General features: G+C 44.9%; 1 protein-coding gene across 1 annotated transcript; it reads left to right on the top strand.

The window, feature by feature from the left end:
* Positions 1–14,819: 14,819 nt before the first annotated feature.
* LOC120667536 lies at positions 14,820–17,001 on the top strand. Its single transcript, XM_039947594.1, has 2 exons — positions 14,820–14,844; positions 16,463–17,001. Exons 1-2 carry the CDS (start codon positions 14,820–14,822, stop codon positions 16,999–17,001), a joined length of 564 nt encoding a protein of 187 aa, XP_039803528.1.
* The last annotated feature ends 7,136 nt before the right edge of the window (positions 17,002–24,137 follow it).

The raw sequence follows: 24,137 nt of genomic DNA, 5'->3' as shown, positions 1-24,137 counted from the left end.
TCCAAAGCCCATTTAGCAATTCTGACTGAGGCCTCCGTGTTGTTGAACAAGTCATGCAGAGGTTGATCAGTGACTACGATTATCTTGTAAGCTTCGAAATAGTGTCGAAGCTTCCGAGCAGACATGACTACCACGTATGCAATTTTCTCTAGCTCTGAGTACAGGAGCTTCGAGCCAGCAAGAGCTTCGGATACGAAGTAAACTGGTAGCTACTTCTTCTTTCCCTCGGTTTCTCTCTCGAGCATGAGTGCTGCACTGACAGCAGAGTAGGATGCCGCGATGTATAGGAGCAACACATCCTTCGGGTGGGGTGAGGTCATTTTGACCATGTTCTGGAGATGGTTTTTGAGTGCTTGGAGGGCTTCGCTTTACTCGAGGCCCCACTCGAATTTGTTTGCATTGCGAAGGACCTTGAACAATGGTAGGCTTCGGTCAGCAGAGCGAGGGATAAATCTGTTTAGGGCTGCTATCCGCCCTGTGAGCTTCTGTACGTCCCTGATGGACTTGGGCTCCTCCATGTTCCAGAGAGCTTTTACTTTGTCAGGATTTGCTTCGATGCCTTTGGTGGACACGAGACATCCTAGCACCTCTCCTTTGTGAACTCCAAAGATGCATTTGTTGGGGTTCAAAGATAGCCCTGCTTTTCTTAGGCTTGCGAAGGTTTCAGCCAGGTCTTCCACATGGGTGCCTCTTATTGAACTGGTTACTACAATATCATCAACATAAGCCAGGACATTTCTTCTGAGTTGGTGCTCTAGGACCACCGAAGACATTCTTGAGAAAGATTGTCCTGCGTTTTTCAATCCTTCGGGCATCCTCACGATGCAGTAGGTGCCAAAGGGGGTTATGAAACTTGTTTTTTCTTCGTCTTCTTTCCTCATCCAAAACAAATGGTACCCGGAGAAACAGTCCAGCAGAGATATCAGTTGACTGTTTGCCGCATCATCGACGACTCTGTCGATTCTTGGCAGTGGGAAGTCATCCTTTGGGCAGGCTTTATTGAGGTTAGTGAAATCGATGCAGATGCGCCACTTGCCATTCTTCTTTTTGACTGGCACTGTGTTTGCCAGCCATGTTGGATATTTGACTTCTCGAATAACATTTGCATCTAGCAGTCTCTGGACTTCGGCCTTGACTGCTGCGACTTTTTCATCTGCCATTTTGCAAAGCTTCTGCTTCTTTGGGTTGATGTCCAAGTGATGCTCAATGATATCTCTGCTGACTCCCCGTAGGTCACTGGCGGACCATGCAAAAACATCTTGATTCTTGTGGAGGAATTCAAGAAGCTCTTTCTCTTCTTCGGGGTCGAGGGTTGCATTGATGGTTACCATTTTGTCGGGTAGATGTACGTCAAGGGGGACCTTCTTGACTTCGCAGTCTTCCTCGAAGGTTGCTTTCTCGTTGTCTCTCTGCTGCTCTTTGAAGGTAGCAGATTTGGATTCAGTCCGAAGGATGTGGACATTTTTCTGGCCTGGGGTGTATCCCCGCTCTATGTCCCGCGCAAGCTGCTGGTCCCCGCGGACGGTGATGACCCCCGCGGGAGCTGGAATCTTCATGCACAAGTACAATTGATGAATGATAGCTTCGAACTTGTTGATTGTCCCACTTCCTAGGATTGCGCGGTATGGGTAGGGCATCTCTACAACATCGAAGGTGATGTGCTCTGTTCTTGCATTGGCCGTGTCTCCGAAGGACACAGCGAGTGACAGTTTGCCGATTGCATTCACTCTCTTTCCTCTGAAGCCCATTAAAGGGATATCCGAAGGCTGAAGCAGGCTTCGGTCGATGCCCATTGTTGACGCTCCTTAGTGCCCCAATTTATATACCGCAAGCGCATAGGGATCCTTCGATACCCCATGTACTAAAGCAACGCCCTGTCACGACGCCCCCCTTTGGACGAAAGCACTCTGAAGCAAGTCGAACCCCCCTTTGGTAGTTCCGCCATGAACCTCTAGCCACCATGACTACAAGATCATGCTAAGCGATCTATCTCGAAAATAGATCTAAGATGAAGCAAACCCAAAGAAAAGAACAAAATCGAAAGAGAGAACATGGTCGCTAAAAATTCGGAATCACCTTGATCTTGATGATCCTAGCTCCAGAACTCCAACGTGGTCTTCCTTGCAAGGTTCCCACGTCGGCTAGGGAAGCCCCTAGACAACTAGCACGACCCTCGGCTCTCCGAGAGGTGTCCCTCTATCTTTTCTGCTCCTTGGCGTCGTCTCCCGAATGATCTTCTGCGTGAGCTTGGGGGAGGGGGCTTTAAATAGCCTCAGGAAACCCTAGTTCGAAGGGGAGGTCGAGACTCCCTGAAAAGGGCCTGGGCCGGCCAGCTCAATGGGCCCAGGCCGGCCAGCCTGGCCCATTTTCTCGCCGCCTCGCGTCCTCCTTTCTCCCTAAGTCTTTTGGAGTCTTCTGGAGTTTATACCTTTCACGATTGCACCCCGTTGGACGTCGTTATCTTCGAGATTTCTTCGAGGGAAAGGATAAGACGGAGAATCCTTCCTTAAATCTCTCTCTGCTCTCCTTAGCCCTGAAGTATCTTGATCTCATCTTGTGGGCTTTGTCCTTTAGGCTTCATTGGAGGGTGGATGTGCATGAACGGGCTTCTAGTCATCATGGCCTTTGGTCCTTTGTTTGGGCTTTGGCCTTCGTCTTTCTTCGTGTTATCGCGTGATCATGGGCCTTGTCATTTCATGCTCCAAAATTTGTCAAAAACCTGCAAAAACAAAGTACCTCCAAAATATATGTGCAATTGTGAAAACGACCAATAATTGGGCCGAGGTTAGGATGGTTAGTGATTTTGATATTAAATTCATGCCATTATCAAAGTTAAACATGGGATAGAATGGATACTTAAGGAGCGCCAACATTCCCCCCATGCTTAAACCTTGCTCGTCCTCGAGTAAGTCTTTGATAAAAATCAGTGTTGCCTTTCGGTGTCCAATCCCGGCACTTGATCATACACGAGAAAACACAATGCTCCCAAAATATTTTGCAGTTAATAGTTCAAGTTGTAGCCAGCTTTTTCAATGTGGAAGGTAGATACAAGTTAAATGCTTCCCCACAATTATTAAGCACATGCTCTCAAAATTAAACAAGTCTCAGAATTAAGAAAGTAAGTTCCATAAGTAATGCTAGACCAAGATCAATAATTTAAACCTCATTGTAATTTGCTCATGGAAACTCTCAGCTCATCTTGTCTCTCAAACTTGCTAGAACTTCCTCCTTTCTTTCTCTCATATGTATGTGTGAGGCTTTATCTGGAGCTCTGGAAAGGTTAGTCCTAACAAAAGATATTATAATCAAGATATTATCAAAACAAGAAATACTTCTTATGGATTTACCGAGACTCGTCAAAAAGACCATTGGAAAATAATTTCTTTGTGGAGAGGGAGAGAATGGAACACACACTTTAGATGGTGGACATGTGCAAATGGCAACGGTTGATCCCAAGGCACAGCTGATGTCCTTGTTATCGGATTGCACATGGTTGGAATAATTGAGTATAGAATAATCTTCAAAGTACTTGGAGTTTAATGAAGCTAAAGGAACCGAGGAGTTTTTCACCATCATCATTTTTTTCTTTCTTTTTGCTCCTCAGAACTGTTGATAACACAATGCACTAACTCCTCCCCCCCATGCTTGAATGTTTGCTTGTCCTCAAGCAATGAACTGATGATAACCTGATGGAGTGAGTGCACAAGACTCGCATCAATTCTCTGGGCTCAACTTTGGAATTCAAGGGGGCATCTCCTCGTAAAAGATTGAGGCCAACAGAGGAGGTAAAGGTCCAGGCCGGCCGGCCTAGGGGTGTTGGGCCGGCCGGCCTACTCCCTGTAGGCCTCCACTTCTTCGGATTTTTCTGCTGCGAACTCTTTGAAGCTTCCCAAGCTTATGTTTTACTGAATTTTGCTCTTGATTCCACTGTTTTGCCGTCGAAATAATATATACTCAATATATAGGTTGTGGTCAAGGAGGTGTTTCACAAAAAGATGTTTTTGGTTAAGGGTGGATATCCAGCGAGGTTTGCGATGTTCCCGGTGTAGAAACTCACAATTCATGGATAGAATGGCTAGCAAAAGAGAGGTACACAAAAATACGGAATGGTCAGCTTCTTAGTCACGTACCAAAGAAGATAAGTCTTGAATTAATTCACCTGAAAATAAATCTTGCTCTATGGTTTGTCCTGATATAACATTTAGGCTTTTTTAGAAGGGTAGAGCAATTGCAAAAGATATCATTGACAAGGTTAGCTCAAAATTAAATCCAAATTAAATTTTCCTTGACAAGCTTAAGAGCAAGAATAAAAAGGTATGGGTCTTAATTTATCATAACCTCCACAATTGAATTAGCCGGTATTTAATTAATTTTTCAGATCATGTTAGGGAGAGCATTAGTTTAAATATGCATAAACCAAGCACAAGAAAGTAGATAAGGAGGCAATGATCATCATATTTTAACATGGCACAAACTTTCTATCATCATTACTAACCATAACATTAAAGCGTGGGTGATACATTTATTTATCATGGTGATGGAAGCAAAATAAAGCAAATTGCACACATCCTGAAAAATAAAACAGAAAATTGCTACGCACACACAAGCTTGCACACATGCTGAAAATAAATGAAAAGAAATAGACAAATCCAAACCACACGTGCGAGCATTTTATTCATGGTCTTGTCGTCGATCACTCTCCTTGATTGCCTCTTGCGTTGTATCCTTGGTCATAATATTGTTGAAATGCTCCTCCATCAAATTGTTCCAGTGGCACTAGGCCTAGAAGTCTCATTTGATATGCAATTCCTGCGGTTCCATCTTCTAGTTGGCTTGTGTGCCTCCGGATGGCGTCTATGTCTTCCATGTTTCTTCTTGCATAGGCACCCATGATTCTCATTCCTTGTTCCGGTTGAGGGAGGTCAGAAAATTGTGCTCCAAATGACGGGTCGGGCATCTCTCCTTGGTATGATGGGGGTGGGTAGCCATAGTTGCTAAATGGTGGGGGTGCCGCCACACCATGCCCCCATGCTTGATCTTGGTTTCCTTCCCATTGACTCGTCCATCCTTGCGGGTGTCCTTGTCCACTTGATGCACCTTGAAATTTATTCCTCCAATAAGCGGAACTTGGTGGTGGAAGCTTTACTTCCAAATTTTCTTGTTGTGCCGATGCCTATGTTCCTTCAATCAACCTTCCTCTTTTTGTTTTCCTCACCTTTGCTCCAATGTTTTCAACTCACCAATCAGTACTTCCTCTTGAGAATAATTTTAGCCTTTGATCGGGGAGGGAAATATCCATCTCGAAAATAGTGAATCCCTTCTTTTCATCCCCTCCGATATAATATCCTTGCCTCAAATGTTCAATCCCTATATCTCTTCCCGGGACATAATATTTTTTGAATCACCCCTAACCCCAGATTCAAGGCTCGGGCTATTAGTGTGAAATAACACCCCGAACCAACTTCTCCCGTGCCGGATGATGCTTCACAAATCCATCTTTCAACCATGATGTAGGTGGGATCAATCACTTGCTTTTTCACCAATGCTGCATACATCAAATTCAATTCTTGGTCGGTGACCTTTGATTCTCTCATCCTCCCGAGAATTCTTTTGTTCACCCAAGAGTGGAATATTTGGAGGATCACATTACTTATATTCTTCCTTTGGCGATTGACATCTTTTGCTATCTTCGTCCAAAACTCATTGAGCCCTCCATCTTCGACTTCCACCGTTTCATTTGCATTGCTTTTGAACCCGAGCAAACTCCCTATTTCTCCATAAGTGATGACTTTTTCTTCATTCTTGAGCCAAAATTTCAGACATAACACTTCTTCATCATCCACCACCTCTGTTATTTTCTCTAGTGTCATGAACATCTCCAAAGCCACTTCTTCTTGCATGTCTACCGTAACATCGTCGGAAAATAGCTTCCAACCGATGTTCTCCAAGAGCTTGTAGATATCATGATGGAATCCCAACTTCTCCAATGCTTCATCATCAAGATCATAGTTTGCTCGCAGCCTTTCCTTCATGAACTTGAGCCTTTCTTCTTCTTTCTTTGACAAGATAATAAACCCGCATTCAGAATTCTTGGGCTTGTATGACGGTGGTGCGGATGACCTTGTCGAACGCCGTGGAGGAGGTGGCATCCCTTCGGTGAATCTCATGGAGGAACTTCTTGGGTCCCTCATCCCACCAAGGAGTAACATGTCGCTCCTCGGTGCGGGGTTGTCTTCCTCCATGCTCTGCGGAGACTCGGAGAACGAGTGCCTCCGCGAAGAACTTGCTGATGCGTCGGATGTTGATGAACGCGTCCTTCTCCTCCTGGTGACGAACTTCATGAAGCCACTCATGGTGACTCTTTGCTGCACACACTCAAAAACAAACACAGCGGGGGTTTCTTGCCAGTGGGAGAACAATATATCGAAGAGTGGAGCAAACTAGGATTTGTGGTGAATTTTCTGAGATTTTAAGAGTTGATTTTGGTGGACGAATTTTTCAGAGCTCTAGCTTAAGTTTCTGGGTGATGAACTTGAAGAACACAAACAAGGAACTGAGCGAGGAGCATACCTGTGAAAGGGGAGCACCAGGGGACTTAAAAAGAGGCCAGGCCGGCCGGCCTAGGGCCATGGGGCCGGCTGACCTAGGGTGTTCCTGGCCCTCCTCCACTTCATCTTTCTCTGGTGACTTCCTGGTGCAATTTTTTGCCTCTGTCCAATACATATTTTGTGCTTTGCACCGTCCAAAACCTGTGCACCACTCCTTCCTTGTTCTTGTTGTCCACTTGCAACATTATTTCTTCACTTTGTGTCATTCACCTTGTCCCATGCTTCATCATTCATCACATGGTGCCATCTTTGCTGAAAATCCCATGTCCTTCCCATGCATGGCTGCTCCCTTCTTTGGATTATTTGCATGTGGTGGTAGGTGGAGAGCATAACTTCTTCCCATGAACTCACTTTGATCAATGGATGTTAATCAAGCACATAAACCCTCTCCAAATCATGCTTAGATGTTGAATCCTCCTCTAACTTCGAAATTTCAGAATTAACTCAAAGCATGCAATGAGCTTAAATAAATAATCAGAGGGGAATCAAAACATCTTTACATTTGTAAGTCAAAATAAAATTTTCTGACTATATTAATTTTGGTTGCACCCGAACCGTTCACTTTCATGAATTGATAGCGAACAATCTCGAATTCAACCGTGGGTCTTGGGTTTAGCTTCTAATTTTTGCCAAAATTAGAGAGAAATTTTTGATAAATGGAACAATTAATGTTTAGGAAAAATTCTAGTCCTATGGCAATGAAACTGAAAATTCTCTCTGTGTTTGCGCGAACCTACGCATCAAGAATTTGGATAATATAAACAAAGCGCGGCTCTACTCGTGTCTTTTTATTTCAACTTAGTCCGGCCATCATGGAGAGGACGGTCGCCAAAAATAGGTATGGAATTTTGGATGTGGATTTCTCAAGAAGAGGCAAATAAATCATAGGATGGCTCATGTCATTGGTTTAAAATAAGAAACAACATCGAAATGACCGAGCAAATAAAATCCAAATCGAATTGTTCGACCGAACGACCAATTGTTCAAAAGTTTATCATGTTCTTGCATAGCAAAATTCTTGACTCACTTACCCAAATCTCTCGCGGGTTGTCCTCCCAGCAACTTATTCTTGACTCGACGAACGGGTTGAACTCCCGGCAGCTTTATTCTTGACTCGACGAACAGGTTGCCTCCCGCAAAGCGCTTCGTTTATAGTCTATAGCTAGACTTTCTTCTTCTTCACTTCGGACCAACGCTCGGTGATGGCGCTGCAGTCTTGGGTACCCACTTCCGCACAATCCTTGTTGCGGGTTTGTCATTCAGGTTAGTCGTCTTTTTGGTCTTCACAGGCTGGCTTCTAGCTTTTATCTTGACGGGTGCAGCAATCTTCTTTGTCGCGATGGACGCGATGACTTCTATCACCTTCTTCGCTTCCTTCTCGTTCGGCTCCTCTTCTTTCTTCGGCTTCTCCTCTGTGACATGGTAGTGAGGCGGAACATATTTGACATTGATCATGTTGCATACCTCGAAGCGTGGGCGAAACTTGAACTCGCTTGCGGTGCCATTGATGTCGAACTTGATCTCCCCCTTGCCAACGTCGATGTTCGCTCTTGTGGTCTTGAGGAAAGGCCTCCCAAGTATGAGAGGCACCTTGCTCCCTTCTCCCATATCGAGAATCACAAAGTCAACTGGGACTAAGTGTTCTCCAATCTTCACGGGCACATCTTCGGCAATTCCCAAAGGATAGCGAATGGAATTGTCCGCTAACTCTAGGCACATGGCGGTGGGTTCCGGCTCTGGTAAGCTTAACTTCTCGAACATGTTCTTTGGCATGACGCTCACACTTGCGCCGAGATCACAAAGTGCTCTTTCGAACATAAGAGATCCAATGGAACACGGGATGGTAGGACATCCGGGGTCCCTCTTCTTCTCAGGAGCTTCATTAGCGATTGCCGCGCTACACTCCTCGGTTAGCTTGATGGTGCTTGGCGGTATCTCACACTTGTTTCCCATGATGTCTTTGAAGTAGCGAGAATATGTTGGAACTTGTAGAGCGTCCAAGAGTGGCATGTTGATGCTCAACCTGCGTACCATGTCAACAAATTTGTTGAATTGCTCATCTTCATGTTTACCTTTGCGGTATCGTGGCCTTGGCGGTAGAATCTTGGTGTCTATATCATCTAGCTCAAACTCCGGCTCTTCGGTGACTATCTCCGGCGTAGGAGTAGGTGCCTTCTCCTTGATGATGGTCTCCACTTTAACTCTTGGCTTAGGCTTCCTTGCTCCCGCCTCATGTTCAGGTTCTTCGGTCTCCTTTCCCAAGCGAGTTTGAATTGCCTTAGCCGTCTCCGGACTTTGAGGTTGCCCGGGCAATTTTCCTTCGTTGCTAGATAGGCGTCCGGCGAGCTGGGCTACTTGCGTCTCTAGCATCTTCATCATGTTTTGAATGGAAGAGCTTGCATTAAATTGGGGTCTACCTCGCCCGTAGCGGAAGTTGGGTTGCGGGATCCATTCTCCCTTCTTCATGTAGTCGAGCATCTTGGCTTCCTCCGGGCAATTCTTTTGGACATGGCCGTACTCTCCACATTCTTCACATGTAGACCTTACTTCAGCCGCCTTCAAATCAATAGCTTGGGCTTCTCTTTTTTCCACTTCCATCTTCTCCAATCTTCTCATGAGCGAGTCGATCTTCCCTTCTAGCACTTCTTCATGTTCCACTTGCAATACACTCTTCGCGGCGCCCACGGCTTGGAGTGGTTGTAGGCGCCCTGATGATGCCCATGCGTCATTGTCCGCCACCTTCTTGAATAGCTTGAAAACTTGAGTCGGCGTGAGTTCCATGATCGAACCTCCGGCCGATGCGTCAATGATCCCCCTTGATGCAGTAGTGAGGCCTTGATAGAACATCTGGACCACATCTTCCCTTGAGAACTTGTGATGAGGTACGACATGGATGTCGTCGTTGAAGCACTCATAGGCTTCCGCAATAGTCTCCGTCGGGGCTTGCGTGAATGTAGCAATCTTGTTGCGCAAAATTTGGGTCTGCCCGGTGAGTAGAACTCCGTCATGAACTCCTTCATCAAGGACTCCCAATTTTGCACCGTGTGCGCTGGTAGAGAATGAAACCATTGCAGCGCTCTCCCAAGTAGAGAGAACAAAAAGTGCCTCGCTCTCATCTGATCTTGAGTCATCCCTTGCATGTCGAAGGTGCGGCATAGTTGGAGGAACGCTTGAACATGTAGATTAGCGTCTTCTTTTCCAGTGAAGGGCGAGCTTTGCACCATCCCTATGATTGAAGTCTTGATCTCCAACGGAACTCCGATGTTGTCGAGATTTTGGATCGGCAAGTCCCGAACGTCCGGAGTACATAGCTCACCGATCGTACGCTCCGGCCCCGGTAGCGCCATCCCTTGGTGAAGTGGTGCCTCCTTTGGACTTGTTGGTGGAGTCGCTTGAGGTGAAGACGATGAACCGGCGACTTCTTCTTTTGGATCTACTAGTTCCAGCTTTCTTGATCGTGTTTCTCGTCTCCTTTGCCTGTAAATTTTTTCTGGAACATCCACAAAATTTTCGGGTTTGTTGGAGAGGCTCCCGTCCATCGCCTGTTAGGGGTTAGTGAAAAGAAAAAGAAAAATATATACAAGATCTAAAAGATGAATATACAAGATCTAAAACATAAAAGAAAAATAAAGCAAAATAAAGCAAACTCTAGATTAGATTGATTTTCGTGGAATAGATCTGTTTTTTAGTTAGCACAAAAAATAAGAGATCTAAAAGGTCAAAAAGAAAAATCAAGAAAAAGAAATATTTACAAATGCAAGTAAGATTGGATCTTAAATCGATGGTTCCCCGGCAACGGCGCCACAAAAGCTTGTTGACGCTCCTTAGCGCCCCAATTTATATACCGCAAGCACACGGGATCATGTAGCTTTTCCCTTAGAGTATTCTCCCAACGTTTATCAATCCACGGAACCAAATATACAAGAAACAATCTACTAACATAGAGAATCCTTTGTGTTGAGATGGTGTAAAACAAATCTAATCTACTAAAAATGACAAACACCGAAGGTAGCGAGAGAAAGTTAGAGATAACCAATCCAGATCACCTAGATCATGCATATGTTGTAGTTCAAGCCAGATGTAGTGAAGCAAGACAGATGTGAATCTCAATGAAAAGCATCTTCAAACCCAAAATCTCCAATCCGATCCTTCGATGCCCCATCTACTAAAGCAATACCCTGTCACGCCCCCTCCTTTGGAAGAAAGCACCCTGAAGCAAGTCGAACCCCCCTTTGGTAGTTCCGCCATGAACCTCAAGCCACCATGACTACAAGATCATGCTAAGCAATCTATCTTCTCTACTCCTTGGCGTCATCTCCCGAATGATCTTCTGCGTGAGCCTGGGGGAGGGGGCTTTAAATAGCCTTAGGAAACCCTAGTTCGAAGGGGAGGCCGAGACTCCCTGAAAAGGGCCTGGGCCGGCCGGCTCAATGGGCCTAGGCCGGCTGGCCTGGCCCATTTTCTCGCTGCCTTGCGTCCTCCTTTCTCCCCAAGTCTTCTGGAGTCTTCTGGAGTTTATACCTTTCACGATTGCACCTCGTTGGACGTCGTTATCTTCGATATTTCTTCGAGGGAAATGATAGGACAGAGAATCATTCCTTAAATCTCTCTTTGCTTTGCTTAGCCCTGAAGTATCTTGATCTCATCTTGTGGGCTTTGTCCTTTGGGCTTCATTGGAGGGTGGATGTGCATGAACAGGCTTCTAGTCGTCATGGCCTTTGGTCCTTTGTTTGGGCTTTGGCCTTCGTCTTTCTTCGTGTTATCGCATGATCATGGGCCTCGTCATTTCATGCTCCAAAATTGGTCAAAAACCTGTAAAAATGAAGTACCTCCAAAATATATGTGCAATTGTGAAAACGACCAATAATTGGGCCGAGGTTAGGATGGTTAGTGATTTTTCTCTGGGCACTGGTTTGTTCTATGGTCGGAGTCAGACCCGTGGAAGTGACGGAAGAATTTTTTGGGCTCACGCGAAGGTCCACGACCTCGGCCCCTTCCTCTGTCGCGACCTCTACCCCATGCTCCGGACGAAGGTTGTTTGTTATTTGATTGCTGAGGTTCTGACTCTGGCGGTATCATGAAGGGATCGAAGGTTATCTGATCCTCATCATCATGCGAAGGCTCCAGAGGTAGGATGAGCTGCTGAGCTGGCTGCTCTTGCTGCCATGTTTGCTGATTGTATTTTTCTGCCTGGTGAATGATTCTTCTTTGCTCGACCATTCTGCGGTGATTGGCGTCTGACTTCGCGTACTTCTCTGCTTCTGTATAGAGCTCCTCTAGGGTCCTCGGAGGCTCTCTTGTGAGGTGAGAAGCAAGCTGGCCAGGCAGGAGACCTTCGATGCATTTCTTGATTGCATCCTTCTCTGGGAAGTTTGGGATTTGAGCCTTCTTCTGAACGAACCTCCGGAAATAGTCATATAGAGGCTCACGGTCGTGCTGTGGGAACTTGAAGTCTTTCACCATGTTGGTATTTAGCCTTCTGAATCCCTGAAAGTCCTGGAGGAGCCTGCCTTTCAGCTGGTACCAGTTGTTGATTAATTGTGGGGGACGGTATGAGTACCAGTTGGCCACAGAACCTTCGCAGGCCATGACGAAGGACTTGGCCATGGTTGAGTCGTCACCTCCGGCCGAAGCGATGGTTGCTTCGTAGGCCATGAGGAACTGGGCTGGATCAGTTGTTGCATTGTATTTGGGGAGCTGTGTGGGCTTGTAGCCGAGCGGCCATGAAGTTCGCTGCAGAGCGATTGAGAGTGGCGAAGTCGGGTCAAATGGGAGGTTGACCGGTGGTGGCCTTCGGTCTTCATTGTGAGCGAAGGTTGTCTGGTGAATGATGCAGTTTTCTTGTTGGACAGAACCTTCGGTCATTTCTTGGTATGCTCTCTGCAAGTTCTCAATTTCTGCCTCCATTTCTGCTAGTTTGCGCCTGGCTTCGGCTAGTTTGTTTGCCTGGTCCAGTGCCCTCTTTTTGGTGGCGAGCTGAGCTTCGATGTTCCTTTTCTTCATTTCAAGGGCCTTGAGCTTGAGTGCTGTTTCTGTGAGCTCTGTGGATTGGGTTTGATGAGCTTTAGTGTTTTCGGTGTCATCAACCGGTTCTCCATGAAGGACAGTTTCGTTGGTGAGGTCTTCATTTCGTGTGTTGGCCTCTTCGTGCTACTCAGTGGTGTAGTTTGTGGTGCCGGCGGTGGCTTTCTTCTTCGCTGGGGCCATCGAAGGTTGTCTTTCGAGCTGGAACGGTGGGCGCCACTGTTGGGATCTTAGCTTCTTAGATGCCCAAATAGGGAGCATGAACAGTATGAAAATGACAATGAAATTAGGTAATTCTACAGTAATAACCAGAAAAATTCAACCCTTTACACTGTGGAGAGAGGGGGCTATTTATACCCCTAGCCTTCGGCTGGGTTTTCCTAAATTGCCTCCTTCCAACTCATTTACAGCTCACTTACAACCGGTTTCGGGGTAAAATTACAAGATTAGAGGTGCACAACTCCGACCTTCTCATGTATTCAGGTGTACAAACCCAATATTCTCACGTATTCACGTTTTACATGCCCACCTACACCCACCGAAGGGCTTTGAGTCCTTCGGGGTCCTTCGGAGGTCGCCCCCCTGCATGCTCCGTCTTCAAGCGATCAGCCGTCACCTTCGGCCGCCCGAAGATGTGATCCTTCGCTTATCGGCGGCGAAGGTCTTGATCTTTAAGCTTGTGCTTCTGAGCAGCCACTTGTCACCTTCGGCCTGCCGATGGTGTGACTGACGGTCTCCTTCGGTCTCCCGAAGGTGGCTCCTTCGAAGGTTCACATGTTGTGGACTTCAGGCTTGTGCTCCTGGGTTTTTGGCCCTCACCTTCGGTCCCGAAGGTGCGCTTCTCAGACCCCGGTGTCTTTGTTGGCACCGAGCACCCTTCGTGCGCGTCTGTTACCCAACACCGGAGCCCTGCAGACAGGTTAGGAGATGTTTTCGAGGCTGGGATAAACCTCTGGGTGCATTCCCGATGGTCCAATCCCCAACAGAAGTAATGACCCAGACCATGCAGCCCTCATCATCCTCTTCCAAGACGTATGGCAGCCCGCCATGGGCCATGGCCTCCAACAGGCTCTTCAAATGAATATCCAAAAATAGATATCCTCTATTCCGGATTTCATGTTAGCCAAAGATAGAGAGTAAGGATGGCTATCTAGACTACAAATAAGATATAGAAGAGCTATTGGAAAAGACAAATATATGGAAAATGATTTTCACTAAAATGCCTCTCCAAATGATAATTTAGAGAGTAGATTTTGAAAAAGCTCTTGGAGATGCTCTTAGCCCCACATTTTTTTGCATATCCCATTTGTCACATCTACAACTAAGAGAATGATAGTTTGTCGGAGAAAATTAATTGAGTTTAATAAACCACAAATCCCACATATGGAGGGGATGCCAGGATGCTTACCGTCAATAACTAGACTCTGTTCGCAAGCTGATAGTATTTTTCTCTCACATCAAATTAGCATCAGACACCAGCCAGTTAGCGATACTTTTTTCTCACAATAAATCAGCATCAGCCACCAGCCACAGCCAAATGAATAGAGTCTATGGTTTTAGGCCCATTTTTACATACCAGGAATATCTGTTGCCCACTGTTGCTGGCTGGGTGGCTGGCTTTACATTTGCGGCACGCCCCCACCTGTCCAAGTGTCCATGATCAGGTTCCTCGCTTCCTCCATCCTCCGCGCTGCATTCACCAGGAGCTCGCCCGCAGGCGCCATCAGGTGCGACTGCGGCCACCCCCAGGGCCTCCGGCTCCCCATTCTTCCCCGATCGCCCCGCGCTTCGCTAGGATCAGCTGTCGGGGTTCGGTTCCTCTTGTTGGAAATAAATTTCAATTAAGATATTTGTGATCTTCACTATTAAAAAATGTTTAAACCACCTAAATGCGATTAAAGAAACCTAATGATAAAACCCTAATGGGCTATGATAAGCAGGCCCATTAAGCCTGTTTCCAGAGGCTAGCCCCCAGCCCCACAGTGCCTATAAATATAAGGTCGTGGTTAGCACCTTAATCACCCATTCAAGTCATTCTAAAACCCTAGCCACCGCTAGTCTGATCGCTAAGGGCACAGGAGGGGTTTGGAAGGCCAAGCACTCCCGTTGGCGCCCGGAGGACGCCGATTCGCTGCTGCATCTCCTACACCGACAGAAACGCCTACTTCCTCTACGGATCAGGCGTAAATGGCTGCTGCTACTGCTAACACTGGTATAATGATTACCATTTATTCCGCATTAGATTGATTTGTCATGAACTAGGTTATGTTAAGATCCTGGGTAACGTGCCACTAATATTAAGTTTTGGCAATTCTAACAATCGGTATCATGAGCCATCTTAACCTAGTCATGCACGGTCAATTTTAAGCCATGTTTATGCCTCTGTTTTTTTCGTCGGTTTAAGATGCATGTGCTGTGCAGATTAGATCCTATTGCACAGTTAAGTTTGAATCATGTTTTAGATGCAATTAGTCTCTGCAGAATGGCTTTTACATGTTAATCATATTGATTAGATCTAAATCATGCTTAATTAAGTTTTCTGATCACGAGATTAGGTCTAATCTAATTCGGTTTAGGTCAAGTTTAAGATTAATCTTGATCTGTTAATGCTAAGTGTCTCGGATTAGATGCAAATCATTAATGTTTATGCTAATTCATGGTTAGACCAAGACAATTTCTTGATTAAGTTGAGTAATTAAGGTTAGGGTTTAAGATTGCTTACTGTTTTCCCCAATTTATGCCTCTGTTAAGTTAAATTCCGCAAAATTGAAGTTAGATCCATGAGTTTTCTTGCATCAGCGGGCGTGCGGGACCCGCATGCTTGGACCAAGGCCGGGCCAAAGCAGGCACCGCGCACGCTGGTCCTCCCCATGCAGGCGTGCGGGACCCGCATGCTTGGACCAAGGCGGCGCCCTGTAGGGCCCGCATGAGGAGGCGGCCGGTCGGCGGCCTGCAAGCTGCATCAGCGGCGGCCGGGCCTGCCAGGCGCGCGGCGCAGGCAAGGCGGCCGGATTCGGCCGGCTCCCACGCAGGCGCGCGCGGCGCACTACTCCCGAGCATGGAGCCAGGCGGCGCTCCTGCGGGCCCGCGCTCATGAGGCTGCGGCGGCCGGGGCCAGGGCGCTGCTGCTGGCCAGGGCCCCGCGCGGATGACGCTAGCGCGCGGTGCTGGACTTGAGTCGAGCGGCGGCTGCTGTCTGAGGAGAAAGTGGAGACTGGAGTGAGGAAACTAGGGTTCAGACTGCACCTCCACTGTTTTATACTGCACCACATCAGTTCGTGGCCCTTGGATCATGACGGACGATCAAGATTCGCCCGCAGTTAGGGTTTTCGCGGGATGGGCCAAATGGGCCGAGTGTGCAGTTTGGGCCGCGAGCGAAGGGGGTGTTTTGGGCTGTTTTTTATGAGTGGAGGTGCAGTTATGTTTTAGCTCAATTTTAATTGCTGTTATGTTAAAGGTTTTAATTATTTCTGTTGCACTTATATTACCAGCATTATGTTTATTTAATTTTCCATGAGTTATGTAATACTTTTAATTATATTTTAATTGCATTTATTCACTAAAAATTATGTTCATCCACCATAAGCAATTAAGATGCACTCTATTTAAATGGAACCATCGGGAAGTTTATTTAGAGCACTTGTAATTAATTCTGACCATCATTGATTTAATTACGAGTTTTAATGATAAATTTCGTTTGTTTTCCCCATCGGTGATGCAAATTGAAATTTATGTATGATTTTAATCAGACCATCGTAGGGTTAATTTCATACTTCTTATGCGCATCTTAATTGTGAGTTTAATGAAGTTATTGTTCTGATGATTTTCAGTGAACACTGTGATGGGCTACCAGAAGTCCATTGAGCCCCTGAATGGCACCAACTACCCCAGCTGGTATAAAGATGTTAATATTGCCATTGCTATGTGCGAGTATGATCTCGCCTTACGTCAAGACAAGCCAGCAGAGCCCGCTGATCCCAATGGCGATCGTACTGCCATTGAGAAGTGGGAGAGATCAGACAGGATGGCCAACATGATCATTAAGAACACGATCTCTCTGGCCATCTATGGTGCTATTCCTAATAAGGACCAGGATGGTAATGAGCTGAGCACCAAGGCATACCTTGCCAAGGTGGAGGAGAACTTTAAGAGTTCTTCCAAGACTTATGCTAGCACCCTGATCATGAAGATGCTGACTTCACAGTATGATGGGCAAAGTGGAATCATGGAGCACATTATGAGTATGTGTGACATGGAAAATAAGCTGAAGACACTGGATATGGCTATCTCTGATGGTTTTCTAGTGCACTTCATCATGACTTCTTTGCCAGTACAGTACAGTCCCTTCAAAATAAGCTACAACACTTAGAAGGCGACTTGGAGCATGGCTGAGCTCATTAGCTACTGTGTTGAGGAAGAAGAAAGACAGAAAGCTGAGAGGATGAAGGATGCTGTCAACATGGTCAGCGAGCGCTTTGGGCGTGTTAGCATGAGCAACACTCCTAAGCATCAGGCTGAGTCTGGCAGCAGTAGGCAGCATAAGAGAAATTTTAAGGGCCATAAGAGCAAGGCCGTGTCACATAAGAAGATCTATAATGAGAGGTGTGCAAGTTCTGCAAGTCACCTAAGCATGAGCAGAAGGAATGCCATGGATTTAAGGAGTGGCTTAAGAACAAATGTACAATTACTGATTATGTATCTTTTATTGATGAATCATTCTTGAATTTTTCTCCTAATACTTGGTGGATTGACTCAGGTGCCACTGTGCACATTTCCAATTCACTGCAGGTATTTAGTTCGATCCGAACTATAAGTGAGGGGGAGCGAAGCCTAAGAGTGGATGATGGCAATGAAGTGAAGGTTGAAAGCATTGGGAGCTTCGACTTGGAGTTACCAAGCGGCTTCAACCTTAGTTTGCATGATGTTCTTTATGTTCCCAGTTTGGAGAGAAACCTTATTTCTGTTTCACGTTTAGATAAGTCGGGACATATTTGTGAGTTTGGCAACTCTGTGTGCAACATTAAGTTTCATAATTTATGTGTGGGCCTTGGTCATTTGCAAGGTGATCTTTATTTGCTCTCTCTTGATAATGTTTATTCTGCAATGAATGTGGATGATGTATCGCATAAGCGTAAGCGTGATGATGAGACTTCTTCGAAATTGTGGCATTGTCGTTTGGGCCATATTTCGAGGGGGAGAATTGAGCGTCTCATAAGAGAAGAGATACTCCATTCATTAGATCTCTCAAACTTAGATCAACAATGCGTTGATTGTATTAAGGGGAAATTCACTAAGACAATTAAGAAAGGAGCTACTCGGAGTTCGGGCCTATTAGAAATAATTCATACTGATATTTGTGGCCTGTTTCTGGTAAAGTCTGTTGATGGTTTTGACTCATTCATTATTTTCACCGATGACTTCTCTCGTTATGGTTATATTTACCCCATTCGTGATCGATCCGAGTCATTAGATAAATTCAAAATATTTAAGGTTGAAGTGGAAAATCAGCATAATGTCACTATTAAATTAGTGAGATCGGATCGAGGTGGTGAATATTATGGGAGACACGCTCCATTCGGCCAAGTACCTGGACCATTCGCTAAGTATCTTGAAGAGAATGGTATAAATGCCTAGTACAGTATGCCGGGCGAACCACAGCAAAACGGAGTAGCTGAGCGTCGTAATCGTACACTAATGGACATGGTACGTAGCATGCTTAGTTATTCTACTTTGTTTGTGGAGCTGTGGATGGAAGCATTAAAAACAGCTGCGCACATACTTAATCGTGTTCCTTCCAAATCCGTGCCAAAAACACCTTATGAGTTATCGTTTGGGAAGAAACCATCGCTTAATTATTTACATGTGTGGGGCTGTCCAGCCGAAGCTAAGTTATTTAATCCACAGCAAAAGAAATTATATGATAAGATGGTGAGCTGCTATTTCATCGGATACCCTGATAAGTCTAAGGGATACCATTTCTACTGTCCTAATCGTTTCACTAAGTTCGTTGAGACCAGGCAGGCTGTGTTCCCAGAGGATGTAGGAATCAGTGGGAGCTTTCCGAGGAGGGAAATTAATCTTGAAGAAATACGGGCTGAGCTTCCCATCCTAGTAATTCAAGAAACAATAACACCTCAGTTAGTGCCGTTGTTCATTCCTTCCATTAAGAGTACACCATCTGTTCAGATTACGCCTCCTGTTCAGAGTACTAGCGCTGCTCCGCAAGTCAAAGTAGCTCATGAGCCTGCGAGCAAACCACAAGCTGAGCAAGTGGCGCCTAATGCTGAAGTTCAGAACCATATCCAGGTGCCTCAGGCTGCACCTCAACCAGCACCTCAGCCTGTTGAACCCTTAAGAAGATCACAACGGGCTAGGAAGCAGACAGTTTTCCCTGATTATGAGACATACTTGAGTGAAGACATTTATGATATTGGGAAAGCTGATGATCCTAACTCATTTAGAGAGGCAGTATCATGTGCGAACTCTGCCAAATGGGATGAGGCCATGGAAGAAGAGCTTAAGTCCATGAGTTCCAATGATGTTTGGGATCTGGTAGATATTCCTGATGGAGTCAAACCAGTAGGCTGTAAATGGGTCTACAAGACTAAACGTGATTCTAAAGGGAATGTCGAACAATTCAAAGCAAGGCTTGTAGCCAAAGGTTTTACACAAAAGGAAGGGGTTGATTATAATGAAACTTTCTCCCTTGTGTCTAAAAAAGATTCATTCAGAATCGTTATGGCGCAGTGGCTCATTATGACTTAGAGCTGCACAGATGGATGTCAAAACTGCGTTCCTTAATGGGGACTTGGATGAGACCATCTTCATGGCACAACCGGAAGGTTTTGTTGTGAAGGGCAAGGAATATTTGGGATGCAGACTTAAGAAATCCATTTACGGGCTTAAGCAAGCGTCAAGACAATGGAACTTTAAATTCGATCAAGTGATTAAGAAATTTGGATTTAAGGAGAATGATGTGGATAATGGTATCTACACTAAGATAAAGGGTGGTAAATTTATAATTCTAGTGCTTTATGTGGATGATATCCTATTAGCGAGCAGCGATAAGCGTATTCTACATGAGACAAAGGGATTTCTTTCATCCAATTTTGATATGAAAGATCTTGGTGAAGCCTCTTATGTTCTGGGCATTGAGATACACCGAGATAGGACCAAAGGAGTACTAGGATTGTCTCAAAAAGCATATATTGAGAAAATGCTTAAGAGATTTAATATGGATAAGAGTAAGGCCACACCTGTTCCATTAGCGAAGGGCGATAAGTTCAGTGAAGCCCAAATGTCTTAAGAACCAATTGGAATCAGATGAGATGAAGGACATACCTTATGCTTCAGCTGTCGGAAGCCTGATGTATGCACAAGTCTGTATGCATCCTGACTTGGCATTTGCTACCAGAATGTTTGGAAGATATCAGAAAAATCCCAAAAAGGTCCACTGGGTTGGTGTCAAGAAGGCATTACGTTATTGCCAAAGCACTAAAGACTTCATGCTCACATACAGAAGATCAGATAACCTTGAAGTTGTGGGTTATACTGATACTGACTTTGCTCGGTGTGTGGATAGTAGGAAATCTACATCAGGATATATCTACACGTTAGCTGGTGGAGCTATATCATGGAAAAGCTCTAAGCAAAGTTTAGTTGCAGCGTCGACGATGCAAACTGAATTTGTGGCATGCTATGAAGCAACTGGACAGGCTGTTTGGCTTAAGAATTTTATCCCGGGCCTCAAGGTAATTGACAGCATTACGGAACCTATAATATTATACTGCGATAATCAGTCTGCAGTATTCTTTTCAAGTAACAACAAGTCAAGTGGTGCTTCCAAACACATTAATCTTAAGTATCGTGTTGTGAAAGAAAGATGCCAGGATTGAACCATTAAGATTGAGCACATAAGAACTAATTCTATGTTAGCGGATCCGCTCACTGAAGGCTTACCACCGAACGTGTTTAAGCAGCACGTTACTAATATGGGTTTGGTGGATAGTCTTTAGGTCCTGGTTTAGGACCATTATGAACTCCCAAATAACGAATAAGCGTTCTACCGAGGTGTTTCAGTGAGACTGTGGGTAATGGGTGTGACACCCGAGGTGTCTGCACAATAGAATTGCATTTATTTTATGCATCATGTGCTTGTTTTACTTGATCAAGGACCTTATTGCAAAATTATAAGGTCAAATGTGTAATTATGATTTAAAGTAAGGTCTTTTCTATAGTTTGATTTGAATAGGGAGAGCAAATCTTGTTTTGTGGAGGGTTTATTTGAAAATTTTAGTGCAATCATTACATGTCAGCAAAGTTTACATTTCAGCCTAGATTTAATGTGAATTTGCCTTGAAAAAGACAAAAGTCCTTTTGAATTCAAAATCCTTCCAAGGTTTTCAAAATAACTCTTTAACCTTTGGTCAAATCAATTTTTGCACAACACCAAAGTTGTACATCTTGAAAAGTTGAACAACTTTCATGTTGGGCACTTTTTCATTTGAGCTTTAGTTTAAAAGTTATTGCTATTTTACAGTAAGGTCCCTAAAATTTTTTGAAATTACAAAGAAGTCCAGTCGTCTTCCACCTCCTGCATGCTTCTCTGTTTTCCCTGTCGCCGCCGCTGTTCAGCGCCACCGCCGCTCAGGGCCGGCCGGGAGGCCACCTCCTGCTTGCTGGGTAGTTCCACGTGTCGCGCCCAAGCCTCCACCGCTCTCTACCCCTCACGCTGGAGTTCGTCTTCCCGTGCCACGCGCCCCCAGAGCACCCGCCGGTCGCCACCTAGTGGCTGCCGTGGACCACTCAGGATAGAGCCCGGCTCTCCTATCTCTCGTGCGCATCAGAACCAGGGGGCTCTCCTCGACCTAGTCCCCTCACTCTTGCGCCGATTCCCCAACCTCAGACCCCAGAGCACCACCGCCCCTCCTCCGCAAGTTCGGTGAGCTCGACGCCGCCGCGGGACCGCCCCTCCAGACCTCCTCCGCCCGCTCCGACCCCGCACTAACCTCGCGCAGCTCCCAGGCCCCTCCACACCCCCAATCCGCCGCCGCAGCATGGTCGCCGGCGAGCAGTTCGAGCCGCCGCCGCACCTCGCCGTGCGGAATACCCCAATCAACCGTCCCGGACCTCACCAAACCCACGAATCGATGCGCCCTGACCTCCTCGAGCTCCCTAGCCACCTCTAGTTCGCCGTCGGTGAGTCCCCTGGCCGGAACACAACCGAATCCCCTCCCGGTCATCTTCTCCGACGAGCCAGGGGCATATCTGCTAGGATTCAAAAAGTTCTAAGGGCCTAGCTGCAAGATTCCAATTCTTTTCTTTTTACTTTTAGGCTGAATTTTGAAATTCCATAGAAATTTGTAGAAAAATCAAAAAAATACAAACTCAAATGTTTTGGAATCCTTACTATAAGATCTACAAAGTTTGTTACATGCACATCTTCATTTTTGGTGGGTATTTTAATCCAAGAAAAAGGAAAGAGTAAAGAGGATTTATTTGTTCCATGAGTTCTACTCATTAACTGCATGTGATTTTTTGCTTTATTGTGTCTTGTATTGTTACTAGTGTTTGGTAAAAAATTTGAAACCTTTTTGACATCATTAGCTAGGTCAAAGTTTAAAGATTCTTTAATATACTAGTTTTCCTAATTTATTTGTTCTGTTAGAAATAATCAAGTTTTGTGTATGAAAATTTTTCCATGATCACATGTTCCTAAAACCTTGCTGTTTCCCAAGTTTGGAAAATTTTCGATCTGTTTAACTATTTCTTTCATTTAATGCTTCTTAAGTAGGCTTTAATTGTGATAAATAGTTTCCTTGCTTAGAAAATTCTGAGAATTTTTGTGTAACTCTACTTTGGTCATATATCCATTTCTGTAAAATTTAGGATCCATAATCAGTACATAACTTCCTGTACTAATTAGTTTTATCATATGTGGTTTATTTTTGTCTAATTTATTACTCCAATTTTGTTCCTAGATAAATTCTGAAAACTTTATGAGGTGTTCATAATCATATTATGTCTGTTTTGAAAAATGTTGAGCTTCATAAGTATTGTGGGTTCTTCTATAGAATTCAATCTTTCTCTAGGTACTATCTAAATAATTGCTTTATTCTAATTAAATGCCTGCATGAAATGGCATAATTTTTGCAGGATAGATTACTCTGTTTACCTTCTATTTGATGTATTTTTTTCTGAATTTACTACTGAATGTGTGCTGAGTTAGGTATTTATTAGCAAACCATGAATTGCAAGCTATAGGAATCAACTACAACTTGTTTATGAAGTTAGTGAACTTCTTTTGTGCTGTTGATCATGATGCCTTGTGTAGTTAGAAAAGTTAGTTATATACTCTATAAACAATTGCCCATATACATAAGTTGTGTTGCTATGTGTAGACTACAACATTACCATGAAATGAGCGTGTTTGTAATTTCATCTATTGCATCACATATAGATACGACTGCTCTCTCGGACGGGACGTACGAGTTGATCCCGGAGTCCGAAGGAGGTGATCACAAAGCCCAAGTGAACGCTGCCGTACTAACTGAAGCCCCGGACCAAAGTTCGGAAGAGCCCAAGGCTGAAATAGTTACTGACTACCGAGAAGGCAAGCTCCGGACATAACCCAGTTTTCAAATATTGCACTTTATATACTATTTATTTGTGCATTTATAGTTCTTAGGAGTTGTATTGAAACCCTAGATGCATGATCCTAGAAACCTATGTACTGAACACTAGACTTGAGTCCGCATATTTGCTATGCTTATAGGACCGGTAAAAGTCGAGTGATTGCCTGTCACTCGCGCCTCTATAGGAATTGTTTGTTTACTTTCTGCTATCAATATAAGGACGACGGACGGGGTCATGTTTTGAGAGACCCCGTCTGTGTTGATGAACTAGCTAAGGTCGCGGTGTGTGGTAGTGCTGGTTAAGTTTTTTAACGTACTAGCCACATGCCGTAAATATGGTACACGGTAAGTCAAGTAGCCAATTGGACCGGGGAGTGTATATACCTGTCACTCTCTCTTAGAGATAGGTTTTATTTATATTTATGTTGCGCAACACCGCGGCTACAGGGAGGAAGATGGTGCCCTGTAGTCGGGGAGAGTGTCCCTATCCACAAGCCGGAAAGAAAGGTAAACGGTTGTTTGGGAACGACCCGACGGTGTTACAAACGTGTGTGTTAGGTCTGCCTGGACAGGTTAACAAATTCGATTTGAATCGTCTTCTTCCCACAGTTTGGGACTGGTTGATCTCTTTGCCACACAGAGTAATAAGAGCAACATTATTATGATCAATCTTGATATTTGCTTAAAGTTCTACCATGGTTGAATAGTAGTTGCTTACATAGAATGGTTAATCAACTAGAATCTTGGAAGCTAAAATTTGAAAGTAAGGACCTACTTTTTATTGCTTTTCAGCAAAATAAACCAGAGCCTCACAAACCTTGCATAGTCTAGCTAAAGTGGGTTAAGTATACCCGTTGACGGTTAAGTCTTG

This window comes from Panicum virgatum, chromosome 3N (genome assembly GCF_016808335.1).
Source record: "Panicum virgatum strain AP13 chromosome 3N, P.virgatum_v5, whole genome shotgun sequence".
NCBI classification, from domain to species: Eukaryota; Viridiplantae; Streptophyta; class Magnoliopsida; order Poales; family Poaceae; genus Panicum; species Panicum virgatum.
This window is presented reverse-complemented; position numbering and strand designations above follow the sequence as displayed.

Excerpts from the sequence above, each read along its gene's own strand:
- LOC120667536 (XM_039947594.1), top strand. The coding sequence starts at position 14,820 with ATGGCTGCTGCTACTGCTAACACTG. Across the intron at positions 14,845-16,462 it reads TGCTGCTACTGCTAACACTG|TGAACACTGTGATGGGCTAC; the intron begins GTATAATGATTA and ends GATGATTTTCAG.